This window comes from Cariama cristata, unplaced genomic scaffold, assembly GCF_000690535.1.
Source record: "Cariama cristata isolate BGI_N322 unplaced genomic scaffold, ASM69053v1 scaffold42461, whole genome shotgun sequence".
Lineage (NCBI taxonomy): Eukaryota > Metazoa > Chordata > Aves > Cariamiformes > Cariamidae > Cariama > Cariama cristata.
Window position 1 is genome coordinate 3,790 of NW_009601784.1, and position 25,013 is coordinate 28,802.

General features: G+C 36.4%; 1 protein-coding gene across 1 annotated transcript; it reads right to left on the reverse strand.

Annotated features, from left to right (window-relative positions):
- Positions 1-3,371: 3,371 nt before the first annotated feature.
- On the reverse strand, positions 3,372-24,786 carry FAM184B (family with sequence similarity 184, member B). The gene is made up of 8 exons (XM_009710578.1): positions 24,708-24,786; positions 24,450-24,598; positions 20,235-20,345; positions 10,986-11,198; positions 9,576-9,729; positions 8,285-8,397; positions 7,680-7,864; positions 3,372-3,486 (listed from the first exon to the last, which is right to left on the reverse strand). The coding sequence occupies exons 1-8, from the start codon at positions 24,784-24,786 to the stop codon at positions 3,474-3,476; spliced, it is 1,017 nt and encodes a 338-aa protein (XP_009708880.1). The 3' UTR covers positions 3,372-3,473.
- Between the last annotated feature and the right edge of the window lie 227 nt (positions 24,787-25,013).

Consider the following 25,013-nt stretch of genomic DNA (forward strand, 5'->3'; position numbering starts at 1 on the left):
CAATCTCTTGATTAAAAAGTCTCTTCACATAACAATATCCAGAATTTTGCTTTTTCTTCATTTTTTACAGAGGTGGTTAAAAAAAATGCATTTTTCTAAAATCCATGCCTATAACTCCATAGTTATTAGATGTAAGAGAGTACAGTTGTTCTTAATAATTTACTTGGAAATTACTTTTTTTTTTTTTCCCTAAATCATACATTGGATTATCATTCCCTGAAAGAAAACAGGAAGAGCTTTTCTAGTAATTCTGAGAAGTATGGAAATAGCTTGCTTTAAAATGAAAAATACTTCGTAAACCATTCTTGATGCTGAGGGTCTTGTTTTTGGTCATCTTTGGTTTGTGGTGGTTCATTGCCATGTGTCCTGTGCAAACGAATAAACATTAGCAGCACTTACTTACTTACAAACTTATCAATATTTAATACCTTTTTTCTGGAAAAACTCATGATCCTATGAATGGACCTGTGCTCACATGAACTGGATGAGGCCAAAAGGTGCCAGCTACGATTTCTACTGAGATCTGTCCTGGCCAGGTAACTGTGCTAACAGCAGTGGTAGTAACACAATGGAAAGCGTGAATGAGAGCTATGGAGAAATGTTTTAACATAATTCTTGACTTGACATCTCAAAAGAATAAAAAAAAGGATGCTTCAAGAATATGAAGTCTTGAAAATCAGAAAATGGCAGCTGCAGTTCACTCTTTAAATATACAATTTATGCATTAAAAATGCTGGGTAAAAGTTCTGTTTGGAACAGAGAGATTTGTCTGAATATTAACCGGCTTTTATAACCAATCTGATTACATAGTGCCTGATGTTTCAGCATTCAGGATGCTTTTTTAACATTTATATTAATTTTGGTTAACTTATAGTAGCAAATATGACTTCACTTATGATTGATTGATTTAAAAGAGTAAGTAAGTAGCAGCCAAGCTACCCTCAGTCTCCCTGTACATTTCCCTTTAAAATACAAATCTGAATTGCCTTGGCAGTCATCTGGCATGACACAGAATGCTTTTATCTTTAAGATGTAGAAATTGCCAAACAGGATCCAAGCCTGTGTCCTGGGTTATTGTCTTGGCAGCAGTCAGCACCATCTGCCTTCAAAGAAAGAACTCTCTAGTGCACAATTTACAGGATAACTGATCTCCACTAGGCAACAGGTAAGAAGCCTGGCTTTTGTCCTGAAGTATAGTGGTAGGTTTTTTTTAAAAAAAAATTTTGTCATTCTAACTGTATAATGTTAACTACATACATTTTTAACTATTTCTTGAAGAGAAGGTTCAGTTGGTTATAAAGCACTAAACACTTTAAATAACTCACAAATTTGAAGAAAAATTCAAGCTTTTCAGAGAAAAACCATCAAACTAAGAAGTTTTTTGTTAAGTATCTGCTAATCAATTTTTAAGTCTCTAAACCCTTTGCCAAATGATTAGCCTAGATTCATTAAAATATCCCTAAAATAAAAACATGACATCTACATCTACCAAGTGCAAAGCAAAGAAACAACAGTAAGATGGAAAACACATCCTTAACAGAACCACTGATACATGGCGGAAGTCTTAAACAGCCAGGTTCACTATTAACTGTATTCTTAGTTAAACACTTGCAGCTGCTCTGTTTTTTTGTACCAGGAGGGGTTGCAAGTATAAGCTCTGCCGGGCAGTAATTATAGCCTACTTCTGCAGTAAAGTTATGGGTCTACCTGCAGAGAATTGAACACATGGAGTTCACTGCATGATAGGAACCTGATGTAATTTTTTATTTCGAAATGTCTAATGTGTTTGAATTGCCTACAAGATTCTGAATACCAATTCATTTATCATCTTACAAGTCACTGCAAAATGGACAAATACCTTGTGGCAATGCTGCTGTCTGAGGACTGTGCTGATGGAGAGCCCACCCCAAGGCAGCCAGGACTCCGGTCTAAGCTTGTAGATTTTGTTATTTGAGGAGCACTTCTTTTTGATTTCAGGTCACAGCTCAAAAAGCTCTTTGCGTAGGAAGCTAAATTCGGAACGCTGACAACACGACTGGGTACCTCAACCATTTTCTTCTTCTGCTTTTTATTATAACAGAAAACTTCATTACACATGCTTTTTTTTTTTTGACACTTTATACTATAAAACCTCAACAATACCTTATTCCAAGATAACTTGTGAGGACCACCCAAAAAATGAAGATTCCCATCTTTTGCTATAGGCATTTAAAATAAATTCTCAGGGTATGCTGAGAGGATCCATGGATTAGGTAGTCCAATTAAAACAACTTGTATATTTGACCTTGAGGTTTTAGATACATCAAAGCTGATAGCTTTGCAGAGCTCAGTTAGGTGCTTTCCAATTTGTCCTCCCTTCCTTCCATGATTATTTATAGACAGTATCATACAGAGGGGCTAGAATGACAAAGGGCAAATCCTGAGCAGCCCAAACATAATTCATAATTTTCTTTGATGCATGCACTATCCCAAATAGCAACTCCCAAATCTGCAAGGAGCTCCCAAATCTGTGAGCAACGGCTGTGCTTATCACAGTGGAAGACTGATGTCTTTGGAGTTCTAGTGTTTTATATTTGTTGAAACACCTGTATCTATGTGCATATATACTTCTACTGAATTTATGTTATACTCAGCACCTGACTGTAGGTTGGCTTACTGGAAAGAATTCTACTGAATAACATTTCCATAAAAAATTAATAGGAACTTTATTGTCCTGATAATCTGTATGATTCAAATAGCAATAAAACATAACAATTTGTGATTTTAATTGCATTGCCCATCTTACCTTCATGGAAGGAGTCAAGCATCCTGTATTAGGGTTGAAAGAAAATGATCGATTTCTGTAAGATTCACTGTTGGCTAAAAGTGAATGCTGAAATTTTCTTCCTTCCTGAGGGGAAAGAAAGTTATGTGTATGGAAACATCTATTTGTTGGAAGTTGGTATGGAAACATCTATTTGTCAAAGTATTCCAGAACAGAAAGTACTAGTCTAGAGCAACGTGTGAAACACTGAATAGAGCCTTCCAACAGATTCCAGAATAGTATGTACATATAAAAGGAAATCTTACTGCCAGCTGCTTGATAATCTCTTCTCTCTCACTTAATTTGTCTTGTAGACAGCTTATAAGGTGTGGATCTTCTGATCTGGACTCCCACTTTCTTGACTTTTCTTCTAATTCTTTAAGTCTGTACCAAAGAAAATGCAGACCAGAAAAAACTTCCTCAGACCAGGTTCAAGAGGTACCTGGGCTGTACTCTGCCCTGAATTCCAAGCCTAAAATACAGGGACATAGTCAGGCCTTTCTGATAAAACAGTGTTTTTAAAAAATGGGCATCTGTACATGGATTACATACAAGTATAAAATGTTGTGGAGTTCCAAAATAAATTGCTGCCAGGGTTAACCCACAACACCTGTTTAGTGTAAAATCCAGCCCCTGGTGTAAAATAGTAACAAGCTTGCCCATCACATTGCTAGTCTAGTTTCCTAAAGAAAAAAAATCTGTGTCACAGTATCTATGCATGTCTGCATTCACCTTTTTGTTCTCTTTTCTCACCCAATAACTTTAGAATCCACAGGCTAATTCCAGCCATATTTGATAGAGGCCTCAGAAATACTCAATTCCTGTAACTTTCATGAAAAGAGAGGCTTGGATACACCTGTTGCTTTAGTGAACCCTCTAAGTCAAAACCTGTAGTGTGAGTTCAGCTCTTTAAATGCTTTAATCACAGGAAAAGATTCAAATGAGAACTTACACCTTCTTAGAGATAGTGTGGAAATATACATTTGATTGACCCATAAGAAAACAAGTCATTATTTCATCAGCCAAGTTCATGAATTTTGCTGCTTGAGAAACCAAGTGCTATGAAGTTGACCTGCCATGCAGAGAAATGTATTCCAGAATACAAACCACTATTTTGTCGTGTTTTTTTCGTGAGGGTTAAACATTTTTGAGAGGAGACCGTGTGTCCCCCCCCATCTTATACTCTGAATTTAGTGTATCACAGAGTTTAGATAAAAAGATAAATCTTAGCATCTGAATGGTTTGAGACCTGCTTACATGCAAGTAGGTCTCTCTTCTGGACCTATGCCGCACAGCTGGGATAAGACAAAAGGACAAGCGATGTATATAATCACAGGGATTGTTTCTGAGGGGCCTCTCCTGTACAGTCTGAAGCACCACAGAACTACTTAACTCCACAGGGGGCTGCAAAGTGCATTTATTTACATGATTTATTGGGGGCTGTCCTGGGAAATTTGCAAGGGAGTGAGAATGAGCAAAAGCTTAACCTCAAAGATGCTGCTTTGCTGAACAAAACTAAGTACAAGATCATGGATCAAGGCCTCTGGTATCATCTGTGACAAAGATGATTTTACACTTCATAAAACTGCAAGATGCTAAGTGCAGATTTTCATTTAGCATTGTAAAACTTTATGTACAGTGATTTACATTAAACAATATTCAGAGTTTATTACAATATATCTCGGTCTTTTTGTGTTTGCAAAGGAAATACCTATACACTTCTATTTCAGTGCTTATAATATTCTACCTGTGAGTAATAAAAAAATTATTCCTACTAAGAATAATAATTTCAAACAGAACCCATTGCCAGTATGAGCCAGAGTTTATTTAAATGACTTACTCAGTTTCTAAGGAGAAAATTTTTGCTTGGAGATGTGCCTGAGTGCTGCTGAAATCAGATAATATGTTTTCAATGTCCTTCTGGCAATCTTGTTTCGGTATGATCAGTTCTTTTTTATGCTTGATATTGAGGTCTTCTACCAGTACCCTTTCATTGGTATTAAAATATGTCAAAATTGTCACATTTCAATACTAGTTTATCATCATTGATCAAAGCATGCAGTTTTGAGGTCTTTTACTGACTACAAAGGTAGTTAACTGAGTGCAGCTTGGGGCTTCTGCTTACTGATTTGACTTTGACACTTCAGTTGCAGTCTGAAGCAGAACCACACTAACACTGAGGAAGAGGAAGATTATTTGGAGAAGTACTTGATCTTCAGCCTTCAGGAAATGGAGGGTCCATTCTATATAATGATGCTGTTGATACTCTGTGTACAGTTAGTTTGTACATCAGTCTTAATGGTCAAACATGATAATGAAGTACCCTAGGAACTCACTTGTATTAAGCAAAATTATTTTGAAATATCTGGGATTTTAAGATGAGGCTCTGATGCACCAGAAACATTTAATATTGCCTACCACCATCCTAAAAATTTTTTTTTAAAGAATGAAGGTAAGAAACATTACAATAATGCCTTTAACTACATTTGTCTTTAACAGACAATGTATTTTTAAAGATACTGCTATTTGATTAACACCATCAATTGAAAACTAAAAAATGCCTAACATTTTTTCAAACCTGGCCATAATACTGCTTTCTGATACCAACCTCAAAATCAACAGACATCTACTGAAGAATCATTGTTTAGCTTGTTGCCTTTTGTTTGCTAACATTTTGTTAAATCTCGGAGAAACTTTTTCATTAACTCAATGAAGAGCCGATGTTCTGTTATTTAATGATTAAAATAGAGATGTTAAACTCAGCAGATTAACAATTGTAATTTTCACAAAATATATTCTGTTTAGCTTTTTTTTTTCTTTTTAATGTATTTCTAAGCCCCTTTCATTTTTTCTGAAATGCTCTGAACGTTTCTGCCCTTGAAATTAGAGCACAGCCATGGGAGTGATTGCTTTGGCACTTGGCACAAAATAAGAAGCAGAAGAATAAGAGTAAAGATGGGAGCAGAATCCCTGAAATGGATCTTCAGGGGTAGAATAAAAGCTCTTCTTCAGAATAGGCATTTTGGGGCTTGTCCTCTCTTCCCATAAAAAAAACCTTTGTCTGCTCTCATCCTAATCCTTGCAAAAGGTTTCTGTACTGGAGGTGGAATTCACACAATTCAAGAGAATGGAAATGGGAATGATTACTTCAAGCACATTACTGGTTTCACTTACTTGGCAACAGTAGGAATAGTAATTTTAAATAATTGGTTATAAAAATTGGGCACACGCAAATAACAAACCACTATCAGCTTTCAAATCAGAAACAGCAATATAGTATAAGACAAGGTCACTGTTATTAAAGTAACCGGAAAATAACCATTAGTTATGCACTCACCGATTTAACTATTCCCCTACCCAAATTACTGGTCCTGCAAAAGCAAAACAAGAGCTACAACTTAATGGTCCGGATCTTCCATGGGTTAATTTCAGAGCAGCCTGTATCAGGTGCCTAGCACCATTTGAGCTCTTTGGCTCTACCTCCTGTTATTTGAAGGATTTCCTCCTTACCTAATTTCCATTAATGCTTCCTTCTCAAATGCTTACTGTAGTAGAGCTACACCATTTATCCCCTGTAAAGATTATCCTCCAGCCCAGCAGCTTTAGCATTTGAGGCCTTTTAGACCTCATCACTGACATGTGAATAATTCTTCTCTTCATGAACAGAGGCTCTAAATTCCTTCAAGGTAGCTGGAGGGCACTGCTGAAACTCTCTGGTTTGCAATTCTTTCTGTTGATCTTGCTTCAAAAGCTTGAAATGAAAGTCACTTTCAACTAACTCTCTGAAGACTGCAAAGTTAAAAAAAAAAGTTCCTTTCTCATTCTTTAAATATCTGCTGACTGGCAGACAGCAATGGAATTACTCTGGCCATTCTGACAGTCTGCTGAGAGACACTGTATCCCATGAGTGCTTTTCTCTAGACCATATAGGACATAATTTTAAAGATTCCTTTAAGGGTATACTCTTCAGAAATCCTTTTATACATACACCTTGAGTAGTTAGGGCCATACATTCTACATCATTGCAGAAATTAACTGAAAGGTACCCATGCACCAGATCCCTCAATCTCTCTGCAAAGAGAATGTGTTAAGTATGACCATCCAGAAATTTCAAAGGATTCAACAGCCATACACATGCACTGAATAGTGAACCCCAGTCTTGTCTTCCATGTAAACGGTAAGTCCTGTACTTTTTCTGTACACAAATGGGAAGACTGCTATTACTGCAATGCAACACACGCTCCAAGCCTGCGGCTACACTAAGAGGATGCCGTCCACCTTTTACAAGACGGCCAACACAAGTCAGCTTGCCCTTCATGTGCCCTGACAGCATATTACTGCTCCAGCTTGCAAGCCTCCATCAGCCCAGAGGCACAGTCAGTGTCCGCTATCGCTGCCCTTACTCCCACAGTGCAAAGCTGGCTGTTACAGCCCAAGCAAAGTCTTACAGAGTACATATGGCATTCTCAAGTGTCCCCTTTAGAGTTAACAACCCATCGGTTTCTTCTACAGAGAGTACATATAAAAAAATGATATTTATTCTCAGAGACTTGTACATTTTTTTCATAGCTCTTGGGTGAGTTTGGGATTTGTTTATGCCTTTCAAAGGCTGATGTGCAGATTTTCTCAGGTCATTCCTGTGGGGCTACACTGGACATATTTCTCTGTGACATATAACGAACAATTAGTTCAAACGCTTTTATTATGACTGGAGAGAAATATGAAGTGAACTACTGCTTTTACAAAACTCCTAACCTCTAAAATTAGTACTTTGGAAAGGAGACATTCTGACACTCGTGACATTTAGAACAGCTCTGATGCTGGCATTATTATTGAATCTCTAGATAGCACTGTGAAGTGTGAATTTAAGCCAAACCTTCTGTGCTGTTTTTCCCTATCCTGAAGCTGTGCAGCTTCTTGCTTCTGCGACTCCAACTCAGCACTGAGTAGCTCCATTGTGTCCTTCAAAAGTAAATTCTCTTTCTTGAGTTTGGAAATTTCATTCTGACATTTTTCCAGTTCATCATGAAGAGATCTGATCTGGCTCTGGCTACTTCCTTCCTAAGAAAAAGGCCAAATTTAGTTATTCACAGCCTCTTATTATTTAAAGTGAAGATCTCACTGGAATTGTGTGCATTGATTTTTTGTCAACTGATTTTTCAATTATATGTGCAATTCTACATGCAAAACAAAATCTGTGATCAAAACTTCCTGAACGTGTTTTAGAGTCTCTATAAAATTTATTTTATTGTAACATTCATTCATTTACTTGTGTTGCAGATTCTGATCTTTAAATGGAAAAAAAGCCTGCCCATAGGGAAAAGATGATAAGCAATGCTAACATTTTAAAGGGGGACATAAGGTAAGGAAACCCATTCCATTTCTCTGAGAGACTCTGTACACTTTTATCATCTCTGAAGAGAGAAATTTGATACTATTGCTTTCAGAAAACATGGCAACGAAGTAGAACTGGATTCTTGCCTGTTGCTTCTTCAGTGTCCTCACACTCTTCAGCTCCATTTGGAGTTCTTCTATTTGTTTCTTGAGATTTGTGCACGATGCCTGTTGCTCAGACAGTTCCATCCTTAGAGATCCTAGTAACAATCAGAGACAATCATTAAGACAGTCAGAGGCCAGCTGGATGGGGAAGGTAGATATAGACAATGTAGATGTCTTAATACATTAATTAATGTAATAATGTGGTAACTACATTAATATATTACATTTTGCCTTGTTCTTCAACTCCTTTGCCATTAAGTATCATGGCCTCCTATTACTAGAGAAGTAACTCAGTTAAGCAATAGTAAAAAGATACAGAGCTACAATAGCAATGATTCAACATTGGAATCAGAGGGGTAATTCTGTGGCAGTTGTTTTGCAGACTAAATCACTGTAATTGCTTCTTCTAAACCTTGAACTTTACTGGAGCACCCCTGAGCTTCCCTGTTAAGTCTGCTGGTGTTTTATAGAGGGCCATAAGGCAGACTGAGGAGAGCTCTGGTTGTGTTAGAGCAGTACAACACTTTATGTAAGCAGATCTGTCATATGTTGCAACTTTTGTGTATATTGGGTACAAGTTTTAGGATGGATCAAGTACAAGGAGAAAGAAGTTCTCTCTCTGTGTTGCCTTGCTACATTTTTTTCTTGAAGAAGTACAGAATTTATCTATTGAACATATAAACTTTAGAGAACAACAAATCTTTCTAGCAAATCTGAATTACTGAAAAAAACACCGAAGAAGATAATGCAGTTTCTACTTAAAGTACTTTCAAATTATTCTTTCTTTAGTTAAAAAAACTTTCATAGATGAGCTTTAATAACCTGAGTTCAAACCTGGAGATATTACAGGTCCTCCTAATGCAGTGCTCTGTTTAGTTCTCAACAGTTCAGGGAACTTTCTAAACTGACTAAACAATACGTATGGAACAACTGATCTCCACTGCTGAACTCAATAGAGCAGACTTGAACCACATACAATAATTCTTCACATCATAGAAAAAAAGAGGAAAGTCATATACACTAACTACAATATTCCAATTTAATATACCTGATAATGCGTACTTGAATGTTGTACACCAGACTACTCTCCCAGCAACATTCTGCTGCTGACAGTTGAGAGCTAGGGTAACAAAGAATATTAAGTCTGTATTGCTGAAATTGCAGGGTATGGAAAAGGAGATTCACAAAGACCTGAGTTCCCAGAGGATGAGGAAGAAAATATCCCAGCATATAATCAAGCAGTAGGAGCTGTGCATGACATGAGACATTATACCTAGCAACAGGGTTTGCTGCTTTTGTATCTGCTCGAGTTCATCATGTAATTCTTTCTTTGCTTTCTCTTCCAAGGTTTGTATTTCCAGCCTATGAGACTGATGTTGGATCTTGAAAGTCTCATTAAATTCCTTTTTCAAACGTTCTTCTGCCTCCTGTAAGCAAAAGCACACCCCCCCCGCCCCCGAAAACAAAGAAGTTGGACGCTGTTTATCACCTTGTTGTTTTACTTGTAATGCCAGGATGAATCTGGTCTTTCATTGTAGAACTTTTATTTTCATCACCACTTTACATGACACTTCATCAGCACAAGAATAAAAATGAGCTGAAGTTAAAAAATAACACTTAACAGGTATAAGAGAAATTATCATGATATCATCTACTAGATTTGTTGTACATCATGAAATAACAACACTGACATCTTTGCACTATTTGACATTAGAAACGTGTTTTATTATTCAACATACAAAGCCCCTCAGATCTGACCTGTATGTCATTACTCATCACAGTGTGTTAGACAAAGGATTCTATCTTTCCTTGCATTGTTCTTGGCTAAAACTTCCACTGTTGTTAGAAGTGCTGCTGATACACTGTAAATGACAGAGCAGTTGCTCTGTAGTGGCTCTGAAAGAAAACTCCTATTCTCAGTTTTTTAACAGCTTACTGCCTTCAGCTTGGTTTTGTTAAAGCTAGGATTTTATTCTGAACATATAAACAAGATATTAAATTCTACTTAGGGTGGTTTTACTACATATATTTTATAAGGAGGTTTTCCCTAAGCTGTGTGATATCAACAGGGACATCTGAACTCCATGTCACAATCACATGCACATTTTTTAAGTCAATTTTTTTTCTCAAACAGCAACATTCTTTAGAACGTCAATATATTGCATTAACATTTTGTCACTGAAATAAATCCCCTCGAACCTTTAAAAGCTTTGGTTATCCACTTACAGAATTGATTTCTTGAAGGTATGTAAGGCAATACACATCATTATACACGTCTACTATACTTCTTTTAAAGTATTTATGTATAAATTAATGATGGATGAAAAAGAATAAAACTGAGTCCTGTTAATAATACACTTAGGAATTCCCTTCTATTTCTGAAGCAAGTGCAGAGCTAGAGGAGCTTATATTCATTGCAGCCTAACTGTAGAGGGTAGGCTATATTATTTTATGAAACTATTTCATTCACACTGTGGTCTAAGTTCAAATGTTAAAATTAAAAATAAAAAAACACCAACCTGAAGATGATGAGGTTTCAATATCACAGAATAATTCATTATGTGCAACAATGGCAACTCATCATTAAGATAACTGAAGATAACCGAGTTTTAATAATCAGCTCTAGCCAATATAGTTTATCCCACCAATACAATTTTTTTACACGACTGTGTCGTAAACTGACCTTGAGTTCCTGATTTTTGCTTTTCTCCAACATTTTTAAGACTTTTTGATGTGATGCCTCCAGCTGCAGTTTAACATTCTGGTTTTCTTTAATGGTGTTTTGAAGATCCTGCAAAAGCTTCTCTTTTTCTTTGTTGGACTGTAGATTATGTTTCTTCAGTGACTCCTTGAAATTATTTGCTTGTTGGTCTAATATTTGCTTCAGCTGAGCCACCTTCCAGAAAAGTAAGTCAGCAGGATAGGATTAATGGCTGCATTCACAATGGAGAGGAATTATATAAATTTGAGTACATTTTATGAACTTGTGCTGCTCTATGAAAAATAGCAAGATGCTTTTTTCGTGCAAGGAACCCTTTTTTCAGTGAAGAATGATATTCCTTTTGCATATACTGTCTGTTGCCCATCAAGTACTTTTCTTAAATTATTTCTTTTCAAATCGTCTCCATCTCATACGTACAATCCATAGTTCAACTTGCGCAATAATCACAGCACAAACCAGGAGGCAGGCCTAAGGCTGTGCTTATTGTCATCCTGGAGATATAACACTGTAGAGTCCATTTACATAAAGCAGTAAATTAGAACCAATAGGAACAAGAACGCTTCAGATATGTTTTATTTTCTCCCGTCTCTTAGTTTAATTACTAAATACAGTAGACATGCCTATAATGGCTGACACAAAAGTAACAAAAAAACCTGTTTATAAGAGTAACTTAGTGTGGTTTGTTTTGGTAGGAAAGGAAGGAAGGAAGAGTGTTCTCTTTTCTATTTGATAGGTTTTCTCAACTTTCAGCAAAAATTTGTATTTGCCATTCTTCTTAAATTTGCCATTCCAAACATCATAGCTGTGAAGTTCTGAAAAACTGCCTTCTGCATAAAAGGAGCACGCATACTTGGTATGGCAAATTAGTGTTTTTGCTGCAGCATCTGACTTTCAAGTCAGATTTTTTGCTCCGCCATACCTCCTGCAAAACCTTTATGCCTCTTGCCTTTTCTTTTGGGGAACATGTGAAAGAGGATGGTCTGTTTTCCATTTTTTATATACTTGTACTTTTCAGCCTTAGAGAAACAGAATTCAAACTATGCAAAGGAAGAAGTTTGCATCCTTACGATTTCATGTGACTTTAAATGCTTCAAATGATGTTACACACATCTGCAAATTGGATACGACACAGATTATAACCTATGACTCCATCCTAGTCTTACCTCTACACTAGTACATGTTCTTTTTCTCTTCAGTGTTGCTGCATTTTTTTTCCATGCATACTGTAGACAGACTGTTAGCTGAGGAAGCACTGTAGCTTTAGCTAGCTAAATAGTTGCTTGTAACTTCAACTGGACACTTGTGGTCCTTTTCAATGCAGCACCACAAAAGCTGGATGAAGATTTACTAAGTGGGCTAAGGTGTCTATATCCTTCCACATTTCATTCTCATAGGACCTTCCAGTATATTTTGTGTTATGTAAAAGAAAAGGAGGCATGATGTGCAAAGCCCTTACTTCTCAGTAACTTCATGGCCATGGTCAGCATTGTGCTGTCCAAAGGGAGATATGAATGAGCCATGCCAGATCTCTCCAAATCACAGGAATCCTTTCTGATATTGGCTAAATGTACTCCTGCTAGCTGTTCTTTCTCACATTCACTGGGCATGCTGGCTCTTCTCCTCCAAAGGATCTCCTTTCCCGCTCCTGAGGCCCTTCTCCATTCCCAGGTGGATCACTGCCCTTATTCAAGTGCTCTCTAAGCCTCTACTATTGTCATATGTTCCCAGCATAGAACTGTGCTCTGAAGGCTCAAAATGCTGCAAACCACAGAGCTTGTATCAGTCTCCAGGGTTTCAACTCCTTTCGGAGAAAGGACATTCTGTATTCTCACTTCATGACCACAACCTTCAACTACATTGTACCTTGACTTGTCTTCCCTTCTACTCCTGATTTCTGCTTTTACCATTTCTTGGCATCTGCTTCCTTCTCTCTAGAATTTATACAAGTCTTTATGTCCCAGAAATGAATCCTGACATTAAAGAAGAAAAATGAATGTGAACCTTCTTTTTTTGGAGACACTCACAGCTTAGAAAGAATTATTCCTTCTTGATCAATTTGTCCTATTTTAACTGTTTTTTTCTACAGAGCAACTAAATAAGGGCCTAACAACATTGTAAAAACTTGCTCTGTTGGGTCTGTTGGTAGTTTATAATTTTGAGTAAAAAGTTTGCGTTCACAGAATATGAGATGAAGATGATTTGTTTCTGTATAAGCACTATTCATGTGAAACACAAATTTTCATGGACTTCATCTGCTGTGGAGATAAATCAAAACCTGTTACTTGAACACAAACATGTATCATGAGAACTACATAACTTCCTTTACTAAATCTGGTTTCTGTACCTCTGTAGCAGCTACAAGAAAGAATTACTGTCCCGTTTTTGAGCAGGTTTATGGCTGCAGAACTGCTGATCCAATACACAAGTGAGTATACTGTGTTCCTTCTATATAAACAGAGCTTGTCCTTCACTTCAAATTCACAAGTCAGGCTCCTTTTCTCCTACTAATTGGTGGTGGTCATTACTGATCATCACTGATCTTGTACTTCAGTTTCCCTCTGAACCCCTTCAAATGGCTTGCTCACAAAGGGCCATACTACTGTTATAATTAACGTGGATTTCCTTTACCAGATGGGTTAGTGTGCTGTGTTTGAACTTCAAAGTTCCTCAGCTTTATTACTGATGTTTCACATGTTATGAGATCTACAGCAGTATTTGTAGTTTAGACATGACAGAAATCTGCAAGGAGACATGAACCTTCTTAAAAAACTAGCAAAGCTACCAGCTTGGGCAGTTGATTTCCTCCTATTTGGTGGCCAAACCAAGCAATCGGTAAAACTTCTACTTAAATAATCCAAAAGAAACATTTTTGAATGTACACATCAAAATGAAAAATTGAAATATTTCCTCCTGACTGAATTCAATGTTTTTAAAACTTAAATTATTTCGTCATTTGCAAGGAGATAAATGGCTTTATTCACAGAACACAGGGGAGGAAAAGATGGCAGCAATGGTTCTGATTTGTGTGTGAGAGAGAAAGTAAGCATGGAGGCACAGAAAAAACAAGAGAACAAGGAGTACATGTGTGTGCATATGAAGGTAACTGGGACACTTACCCAAGTGATGAAGGCCTAGGTTGTCCAATGACAACTTAATATACAAGTGAAGAAGTGGCAACAGGTGACACACTGTAGCTCACCCTGTTTTGTCCTACAACTCAGTGACAAGGTGACTCTTTAGAAATGGTGAGAAAGCTGACAGAAGAAAAAAAAAACACAAACAAAAAAACAAACCCAGGTCTCCCCACATCATGGGAATGCCAGGTTGGTAGATAAGAAGAAAACAACCATTCCTTCACCAAGTGTTTTATGAATCAAGTTTTTTATCTTGTTCTCTTTTAAGTGCCAGAAAACGAAAGATTAGTTTTACCACTTCTTAAACAATTTCAAATCAACATGGTACATTTCAGTTTCACTGGAGCTATCCAACCAAATTGATTTGAGTTAGCAAATTTGAAAGAACACAGCTTCAGCTGCCCCAAACTGTGAGTTTAAGTTAACTAATCATCCCATCATTTCTTGGCTTCTTCCATTGTGTCATCCAATTAAACATAAAGAAAACTATCTGTCTGAACAAACTAGTGAAGAATAATTGCTCAATATTATTCTTAATAAAAAACATTAGTTGTCTTTAATGTGTCTGTGAGATGGGATCTATCTGTGGCCTGGACATACTCCAAGAACAGGCAGATGCCAGAACCACTTGCCAACCATATCTTTGTTTCCAGAGCTGCTGCAATTTTTGTGTATTATTTCTTTGAAAAATAAGTGGTAAATCATAAGATTTAACCAAAGGGGCACTTTGGCTTCTGGTTACAGGGAAAACATTTACTCTGTCTTAATACCTATTGAACTCAAGCCAATGTTTTCCTATATAAAGAAAGGAAACACTGAATTTTTTAGGTACTGCAGTTCCTTATAAAACTAAGCTTTGATGTGAAATACTTAATGCTGTACAATCCCCTGTATCAGCTGATGCAATATGGATTAACATTACTACACTCAAGCATGCATTTCTTTTCTGGGCTTCCTGAAAGTGAGCCAGTGAGTAAAAAGGATGTGCCACAAGAGTAGGCTGGATATTTTCTAATAGAAAAATTGGAAACAGGAAAAATGTCACTTGGAATATTTCTTTTGCAAATTAGATATTCATCTAGGCAGGAAAGACAAAAAGAGGCGTGCATAAACTTCAGCTGTGGTCACAACATTATTAACCTTCCGGACTCTCTTCATAGACAATTGGTTCAAGCATTACTAACATGAAACATAAAATGATACTAACTAGAAATAGGCTAAGCAGAGAACATAATGTTGTAAGAAAACAGATGGAAAAGTATTTATAACAACACTGGCTTTCAGTGATTTCAGGCAAAAGACCTACACGAATATATCAGGCATACAAACAAAAAAAAAATGAATCCTGCTACTTCTAACTTATTAGAGGTTAAGAAAAAAATATTTCCATCCCATCAGGCTTCCTCCTCTTGTCTTTCAATTAAAAGGGCTTTCAAATCCACCAGTGCAAATCCTTCTCTGGAATATTTTGCAATGCCCAGGCATTTTATTGTGTTTCATTACTTCAAAACAGACAGCCAGATGCCCAATTTGTTTAAATTGGTAAAGCAACACTTAATCCAATGAAACTGTCAACTCACATCAGTCCAGAATCTGTTTGGTTCCTTTTACTATTAACAAACCAGCAACATTGTGTGATTTTGTGTTTGATAATGTCTTCCTGCTGCAAAACAAAACCTCTTGAAAAAACTGTACCTCTAATACCATTATTCATTCACTTTTATCCACCAGAATTGCATAAAGTGGTCTTAAAGATGCAACTAATACCTATCCACAGTATAAACTCTAGGCAAAAGTACTTTTCTAGGCTCTGCTTAATTCCTTCCGAATTTCAGGGTTATGTTTGCACTTGCCCTTTCTTACAACAGCTGATTTTGCCCCCCGCTGTCTTCCAATTAAGGAAAAAATGAACAACTAGTACTAACAGATGACAGATAAGTTTTGAAATATTTCAAAAGTTTTCCAAGTTTCATTCTTTTCTAACCATAATTACTGTCCTTCTTATGGGAAGGATGGCTTGATTCTTTTGAAGAAGTACTTCTCAGACTTTAATAGCCCATGAGTAAAAATACTGGGCAAGTATAAGGCTGTGCATGCCATCACAGTTGGCTCCCTGTTTGACTTCTGCTTTGATTATTTTAATTCACTGTTCTTGCAAGCACTATGAATACTTGAACTCTATCTTATGTCTGCTCTCCCCTTCTTTTATTTATTGTACATAAGAAGTGTGAAATCTCAAAGGCAAGATCTAAAGTTGGAATCAGAGAGAATATTTTGACTTCCTGTATCTTTTAAGTAGAAAGATTGGAGTTTCTCAATGCATTGCTAGGGGATGAATTTATAGAAAAGACTTAAAACTGCCTTTTGATGTATTATACAAGAGTCACCACAATTGAGAATTTGTTCAGAGTCAAAATAAGGCACCCAAATGCTACAGAGTTTTACTTGTACTATTATGCTATTACATCAAAATGGCAACATGGTATAAGAAGTTGCAACAAAATAATGAAATTATATTTTACTGTTGTCTTTAGGCTTTTTTCACAGTTACTTCAGTTAAGTTCACAGTTAACTGCATTCCTAAACTTGCGGCAATCCCTGACCGGAGGGACAGGTGTGAACACAGTAGGCACACCTTTACTGCTGCTATTTGATGGTACATCCAAGATCCATCAAGGCTCTGGGCATTGCTGTGCTAACATTGTCCAAAGATCTACGATGATGCCTGTGCTTCCATTTTATATACCTTCTAGTTCCACAATAGCCCCTTTAACACACGTTGAAGACATCCTGTAGTGCAAAAGCAATGAAATCTAATAAATTAGCATTTGACCCACACAGAATCTCCCATCCTTCCTTCCAAAGGACCAAATAGGTGTGAATTTGATTTCTCTATCCAGAAAAATCTCATTAATACAGAAATACTGCCACTTTGAAGTGTACCCCCAGAGAGATTAAATTATCGTGATTCTGTCTACTCTGCACAGTGCTCTAGCTATGTCAGCCCAACCAAAAACATGTCTTATGCAGCCAAGGAAGCTATTTTTAGATCTGAAATTGTATCCAGGTTAGAACTGGATTAGTAACAGCACATTGCCTAACCTTTGAGGCGGAAGCTCTGGGCTGAGCCATTGCAAAGGTTCCCATCTGGGAATCATGCCCTCAGTGAAACATAATGTTGTATAGTAATGGTGGTTTCTTGGCTGTGAATATTCATATATCTATAGAAGGAAAGTATTACAAGCTGAAATTACATCACTTCCCTGGAAATACTGCCAAGTAATTTGTTCAGAAAGTAACTTACAGAGTACCAAGAGAGATGCAAAATTTCTCTTCAGAGGGAGCATTTCCTCCTTTTGGGGAGCATTGTTAGATTCTAAGATACACTGAAACGTTTCGTAGTGTATTGGTTCATATTTACCATGGTGTTGTGAACATAACATATGGCATGATATATACTAGTTTATATTATTTATTTATATTTATGTTTATAGTGACAATAATTTCCCACCACCCCTTGCATTACCATGATCTCATGATATGAGAGGTCTAGCAATTAGGAAAAACAGGTTTCTTTCCTGTTCTTCTGTCCTGAATGTGTGACTTCAAGAAAACTAATTTGATGACTCACTGCCTTACTTTTTCTATCTGCAAAATCTGAAGAATAATTGCTTCATGTCATAAGGCTTTTGATTTTTGATTTTTTTGACCTTTCACTGGGATACACCACCTGCATGCATATACACAATACTGACAGTGTACCACTACTCCTCCCTTCCACCTCTTCCCCTCACACCTCAAACCAGTATAACTTTCAGGCATTACCCAGTGTGACACCCAGGGATACCAGAATATCATGGTAAATTTTCAGCTGTGAATGGACTAAGATATTTTTGTAGAAAAATGTACATTTAGGGGAATTTGGAAAAGAATAAAGACAACTAATTTCTGACAACCCATGTTCTGCATTAGGTGCAAAGAAGTCATTCTGGATAGGTCAACACAGGCTGGATTGACCTGAAATTCTCTCAGAGAAGAACCTGTAGAAAACGGTGGCATGCAGAAATGTTAATGAAACCTAAAAATGGGATTTAGCCAGAACTTTAAGAATATTAAGAACTACACTTAAATTCTGTATTTCTAAGACTAGGAAATGGGTAGAATGTCAGAATGCAACTGTTTGGTATCAGAATGTACAAATCTGTTTTACAGGAGAAACGAAAGGGAAAAGACCATGCTGCAGTCAGAACTAGTATAGCCAGTATAGCATGAATAGGGGAAAAAGCAGGTGTTACATAGCAAATGACCACAACACATGCCCTGATTGCTGGAACATGCCACACCAAGCAGTAGTCATGGCATGTGGGAAAGCAGAAGCAGGTACGAGAGGGGGGCCAACATCTTGCTTAGCCCTCTGATGAGCCTATCTGTCCTTTTTCTGTCTTCAGACACTCAAAAAGAGCTTATTATAGCCACTCAGAGTTTACAGATGCCTGCTGAGAAAGATCTAGGTCTTCAACTTTTGCGGAGCTGTTGCCATGCAAGCTCCCACTGAACTTGCCGGAAGTGAAACTGGATAGAATCAGTGACAGTACAATTATAGACAGCCACTTAGAACAACAGTGGCTATCTGTAATTCAGTAGTTCAGTGTGAGCTACCTAATTCCTCTTGTTCATTACTTTTTCTTGAACTAGACAGAAGTTGTTTTCTATATTTGGGAATATCCTCATTTTGCTCAATAAAATCTTGGAATCTGAAATCCTCGATTAGCAGAAAAAAACAAAGAAATGGATGACAAATTCTCATGATGAAAACATGTCCATTCAACCATAATCTCCCAGAATGGACAATCACAAATCATTTTATTGTTCTTCTGAAAAATGCATCAAATGCAATGATACACTGGGTAGAAAAAATGAATGCAGCACTGAGCATTATCAGAACTTTTCACTATGGCACTGATTTCAGTTCTGTTAAAGCAGTTGTTTTATAGCTTATCCATGTGATAAAAGTATCAAAATGTTCACAGGCAAAAACTTCACATGATGACACTGAAGAAAAGGAAATATCCTGTGCATAACATTTTAAAGCAGATAGATAGCATTTGCCAAAAAGAACTGAACAACACAAAAGGAGAATATTTGAGAGGGAGAAAACATGTATTCACAGTTGTCAGAAATTTCAAAGGTGCACTGTTTACTTGGGTAAATAATTGCCTTGCAGGGATTCTGCTTTTGTTTTGGCAGAAAATTATTTATCCAATCTGTTAGGGCTTTTCAAATAATGACACTTTGCTGTATAAATATTTTGGTAGATGTACTAATCTGGAAAATTTACATCACTTGGTCTGCAACTGACTATACATTACAGGTGGATAATCTAATACTAACACATCTCAGGTATTTATTTCCAGATTAATCCATGTCTGCAGATTTGCATTATGAATTAGGTGTAACCAGAGTGGGGAACAGTACATAAACTATGATATCCTCAAAGCTACTTTGGGATCACAATGCTTTCTCTATTTCATTCTTGATCTTGAGAACATAGAGGGAGGCATACCTAACTACGACTATATTCTAGATTATTGTACATTCCAAACTGCTTCAGTTACCACCCCTACCACCAAGCAGACAGAACAGAAGCAATGATCTATTTGACCTTTTTTCCATTCAATTCTCTTGCTCAAGGGAGCAAACAAACAGGCCCTTTTACATGTCTACACACATACACACACAAAAATAATCAGAAAGTCAACAAGAGCTGTAAGGAAGATTCTAATCTCACTTAGCCATGTATACAGACAAACAGTCAGAGTCACCATCCAACCCTGATATAGCCAAACTCCTCACCAAAAAGCCTTTGTATATTTCCAAAGAGTGATATATGAAATTTATCAAAATAAATAGGCTTGTCAAAATCTTCATAGATGTTCAAAAGCAGTAATTTCTGTTATTTCTTTCTAAAGTCCTCCATATTTTCTTGAATGATAGTCACAGATGTGATTAAAATCTAATCAAGAATCTCTCAGATGAGAAGAAGAATGAAAAGCCCTTTTACTACTGCTCAGTTTACCTCAAGTGAAGAATTTTGAAGTTTCCCAGTTAGGACTTCTTTCTCTTTCTCTAGTTGCTTTAGTTCACACTCAGATTTTCTTTTAAATTCCTCCAGCTGTGTCTGGAGCTCCTAAAGTAAAAAAAAAAAAAAAGGAAAAAGAAAAAAAAAGAAAAAAGCATGCAATAGCTGGGACATGCAGCATGAAAAAGAAAGAACAATTCTTCTACATTAACCTAGATAATAGAGCAGTTTACACAGTAATACATGCTACTGTCTTTTCATGTCACTCATGTATTATTCAATCAAAGAAATATTAACAGTTTGGTTTGCTTCTTTCTAATACTACTGTTAGACAATACAGCCCACATAATCCTAATCTTCTACTGAAAGGTTCCCTGACGTGGAAAACTGTACAGTGTGAAGAGCCAGACTGTTTTGCCTTCTGTGTTCAAAAAAAATTTAGTATGCAAGAGTCACCCACAAGATCTGAAAAAACATAAATATACATTGACCATTGACCAGATGACTGACTAATGGGCAATTAGTGGAAAAGGGAATCAAAGGAAGCACTATTTTATAGCATCCATAAAGAAAATCCCAGTGAGGAAGTAAAAGTAAAATACAATAAAAAATTGAAGACTTACTGCTGGAAATAGTTTTGAAAGATCAATGATAATACCACTTGCAAGACAGTGACCAAGAGCTTGTAGCAATCGTTTGTAGCAAATGCGAGCAATTGTTTATTGTAGAAAGTCTGAATGTGCAACTTCTAGAAATGTCCTGAAGTGATATATATTACAAGCTTATTACTGTGGTTGCTCTTCCTATTTGTGCCAATTTGCAGACTCAAAAAAATATTCTACCATATTTTCAGACACCACAAATGGAGGAAACAGGGAAAAAAATAGTAATGTAACACCTCCTTCATCCTGCATAGCCCCTTCTCACAGCCCCCCTGTCCCCATTTTTATAGCACAATGACTTAAGAACTCAAGATAGCAGAAAAAGTACCTAAAAACTAAGAAAGTGATAATCATTGGGAGGATGGCATGATACTAGAAAACAGAAACACAGGCAATAGTGACGTATTCTTTGCAACTCAGAATTAAATAAACGAGAATACATTAGCATTTCACAGTTTAAAAACCAGGTAACTGTTAGGTAGCAATTAAAGGATGGAATCAAACACAGAGACATGAATATTGCAAGGGAGAAATTAGCTTTAGTTTTGCCTGTAAGAAAAGGAGAGGATACAATGGTCTTTCTGATTAAAACCTGAAGATGAGGTGTTTGCATCATTCCCACTGCAACTCTGCCAACAGATTTCCTTCTATATATCTTAATTTTCTAACTGGAAAATAGATATAATACTTCTCAAACAGCTGTTACAGGCCTTAATTGCATCAGAGGATATAAATAGCATTAGTAATGAAAAATATTGTAATTTAAGTATTGTAATAAGTAAGTTTTACTAACTCAAGATTTTCCTGATGTAATTAATATGAATCTCTAAGAAGATATGGTTATAAGCAATAATATATATTGCCTATAAGCAATAAATGCCTAGTATTACGCCTTTTTTACTAAACTATAAAGTGTTTGATATTTAAATTTAATCTGACTCACATGAAGAGCTTCAGCTTTGCATCATTTTAAGTATACCTGTACAAACTTATTCACATAAAAGAATACACTATATAAAAGGCGAAGTCCTTTTCATAAGGCTTATACTTGATATTGTAACTGTGTACCTTGAAGCACTGCATCTTCACATACTGATCAAACATGAGCACTTTCACAAACAGATGAAATAATTTACTGACACAGATTCCTTTTTGAGAAATGAGATTGCATAAATGTATAAACTTCAGCAGTTTCACAGGCAGAAATGAATTCTTCTGATGAACACTTAACACAATTCCTACTCTCCAAAATCTAGAAGGTACTATGAAGCTGAACATTTAGTGATAGAAGCTGCATGCTTTTTATGACTTCACAACTTGTCAGCAAGCAATTTGATTATTCTCAAGTAAATGTTGAACTCAGGAAGGTATAGCAGCATTAAAACTGGGAAAAATGGGTGGAAGTACATTCTTAGCACCAAGAAGGGTCTAAAGAACAGTTCACCAGTAGTCTGTCCAATTCTACCAACTGCTCTAATAAAATTCTTTTGTGTCTTGAAGATGTCTGACAAACACACAAGTACATTAGGAGACAGAAACTAAATTCCTCCTTATGCCCAAATTTGGCAAACTGCTTGGCCATGCACCGAGTTGTAAGCTTCACTAAGCATTAAAGCATGTGCTTACAACTAAACACGTGTTTCAAGGTTTTCCTCCTTTTGAATAGATTTCAGCTCACATTGAGGTTCCTACTGCACAGAAACATTACAGATGGCAAATTTCCTGAAGCCAGAGGGTTCAGCCACAGACAGCAGTTCTCATGAAAGTGAAATTCTCTGAAGAATCTCTTAAGCGAATCACTGCTAATGCATACCGACAACAAAAATTACAGCTCAGACACTTAAAACGCATTGAGATAAGATATTGCTCAGGCAACCTGTCTGGATCCACAAGATGAGCATTCTTTCTGACTAAAGTTAATTAAGGATGTATGCATACATATACACATATATATACATATGTATACATACATATATGCATGTATCTGTAACTAGTCGTCATTTCATTGGTAACACCTGCACTCTGAATCCATCTACCAACACTTCACAGAATTAGATTCTCTGCCTAAACAATGCAAAATTTTTATTAAATCAATGTATCTGAGTATTTCACAGCAGCAATCCATGGAAATTTAAATCAGAAATTGGAATACACCTACAATACATTTTTCATTAGGAGGGACCTTATATTAATCACTCCAACTGTCACATGCAAAGCATGCAAGGATAAGTGTTGCTAAGAAGGCAGTTTATCACATCAAGGATAAATTCACCTTCCTGCCTGTGGAGCTTTCCACTGAAATACATCAGTTTGACTTTTTTTGTCCTTTTTTTTTTTTCAGTAAGACCGTAGCAAAAAAATCCTTGCATTTTATGTTAATTCAAAGTGCCTCCAGTGAGTATAATTCAAATGATGTCACTGTGACCAATAAGATTAAAACCAGATGAATTAGAGCATCTATAAATAGAAGAACATTCCTACCTTCTGCATTTTTTTTCTTTCAGCTTCCATGAAGTTTTAGACTGGCTTGCTTTCCTTTGTATCCTTCATTACAAGATCTTCCAGTCCTTTTAACAGGTATTTCTTCAGACAAAGCTTTTCCTTAGGGGACTTATGCTTGCCTTTACAAAGCAAGTTCTCTGTGTCTTTTATTCATACACTCTTTTTAATAGCTACAGTTTCCATAGTCTACAAAACACACTAGCTATATAATCTGACAAAACCACGGTAGAATTATGGGGTTGCAGTAGTCTATTTTGCAGTGAATATGCTATTTAGGTGGATATACTTCATTGAAAAATACTGGTTTTATTTTAGTCAACAATGTAAAACTGTAATGATTGAGGGCTGTATGCCTCTTCCGCAGTCTAAGAATGGGTTTTTTGGCTGTTCTGGTTTGAGTTTTGGTGTGTAACTCACTTCTAACCATCCAGGCTTCCTCAAGGACAACCTTAGTTCTGTGGAAAAGTACAAAGGACAATTTGGTTTTTCTTATGTCTCTGATGCCAGGTTTAATTTTCCAGAATGCTAGCATAACAATATTCTAGGAGAACTAAAAAATATAGAAAAGATTTGGGGCTGGAAAATTGCTTAAGGGAAGACATTGTATAGATGGAACTCTCAGGATACCTATATTCCTCATTGTACCGAATTTATTCCCGGTATTATTTCTGCATAGCTTTTCAGAAGAAATGTTTTATATATTTAAAAAAAAAAAAAAAAAAAAATCAGTATTCCAACCTGATCTCAACAGAGAAAGTCTGCCTTGGATCTTGTTCTCTTTAAGGTTTTGGTTACAGAAGAAGTTAAACACTCTGCCCTGGTCTAGATCAAAGACGTCAGTAGTTTCTTTGCTGTTATTGCAGCAACTCATGTACTTCAGGTTATGAACACTAGTCAGTTAAGAACACTGGATGAGGTCAGAGATCTGGGAATCTTACAGGATTGACCGCTGTAGAATAACCCAAAAGCCATTAAGCTTAAAAGAAAAATGACATTGTTTTCAGTACTTTTGGCACGCCATGCCTTTGAATATTTGAGACCAAACCACCTGTTTAAGCTTTTGCACATCTTCAGAGCCGCTCTTGTTCTGGCTTTGCTTGGTACAAGTCATTTGCTGCAGCTGTGTTATTTGATGTTTCAGTTCATCTACTTTATTAACAGCTTTGCTTTGGGAATTCAACATAGTTTCCATATCTTCTGTAATATAAAATTTACATTTCAAATAGCATAACTAACTTGCGGATTTTCCAATGTGAGTCACTACTAACAAGGAAATACTTTAAAATGACATTAATGAGCATCTTACCTGCTTTTTGCAGGATTTCCTTCTCTTGAAGCGTATTTCTCTCTTTGACTACACTTAGATCTTCCTCCACTTTTTTCATTATACCTTTTGATCTCAGAACTTCTAGTTGTGTTCCCTTAAGCTACACTTCCGAATCCTAAAATATGCATGACATTACTTCTACATTTATTGCATATGTTCTTTTTTTGTCATCTGAAATAAACGGTCATTTTCTCTCTTGATGTACTTCCATGATACAAATCTTTCACCTACAGAGCTGGTTTAAATGCATTTTTTGCTCTTCCATACCCTTAAACTATTTCTGCT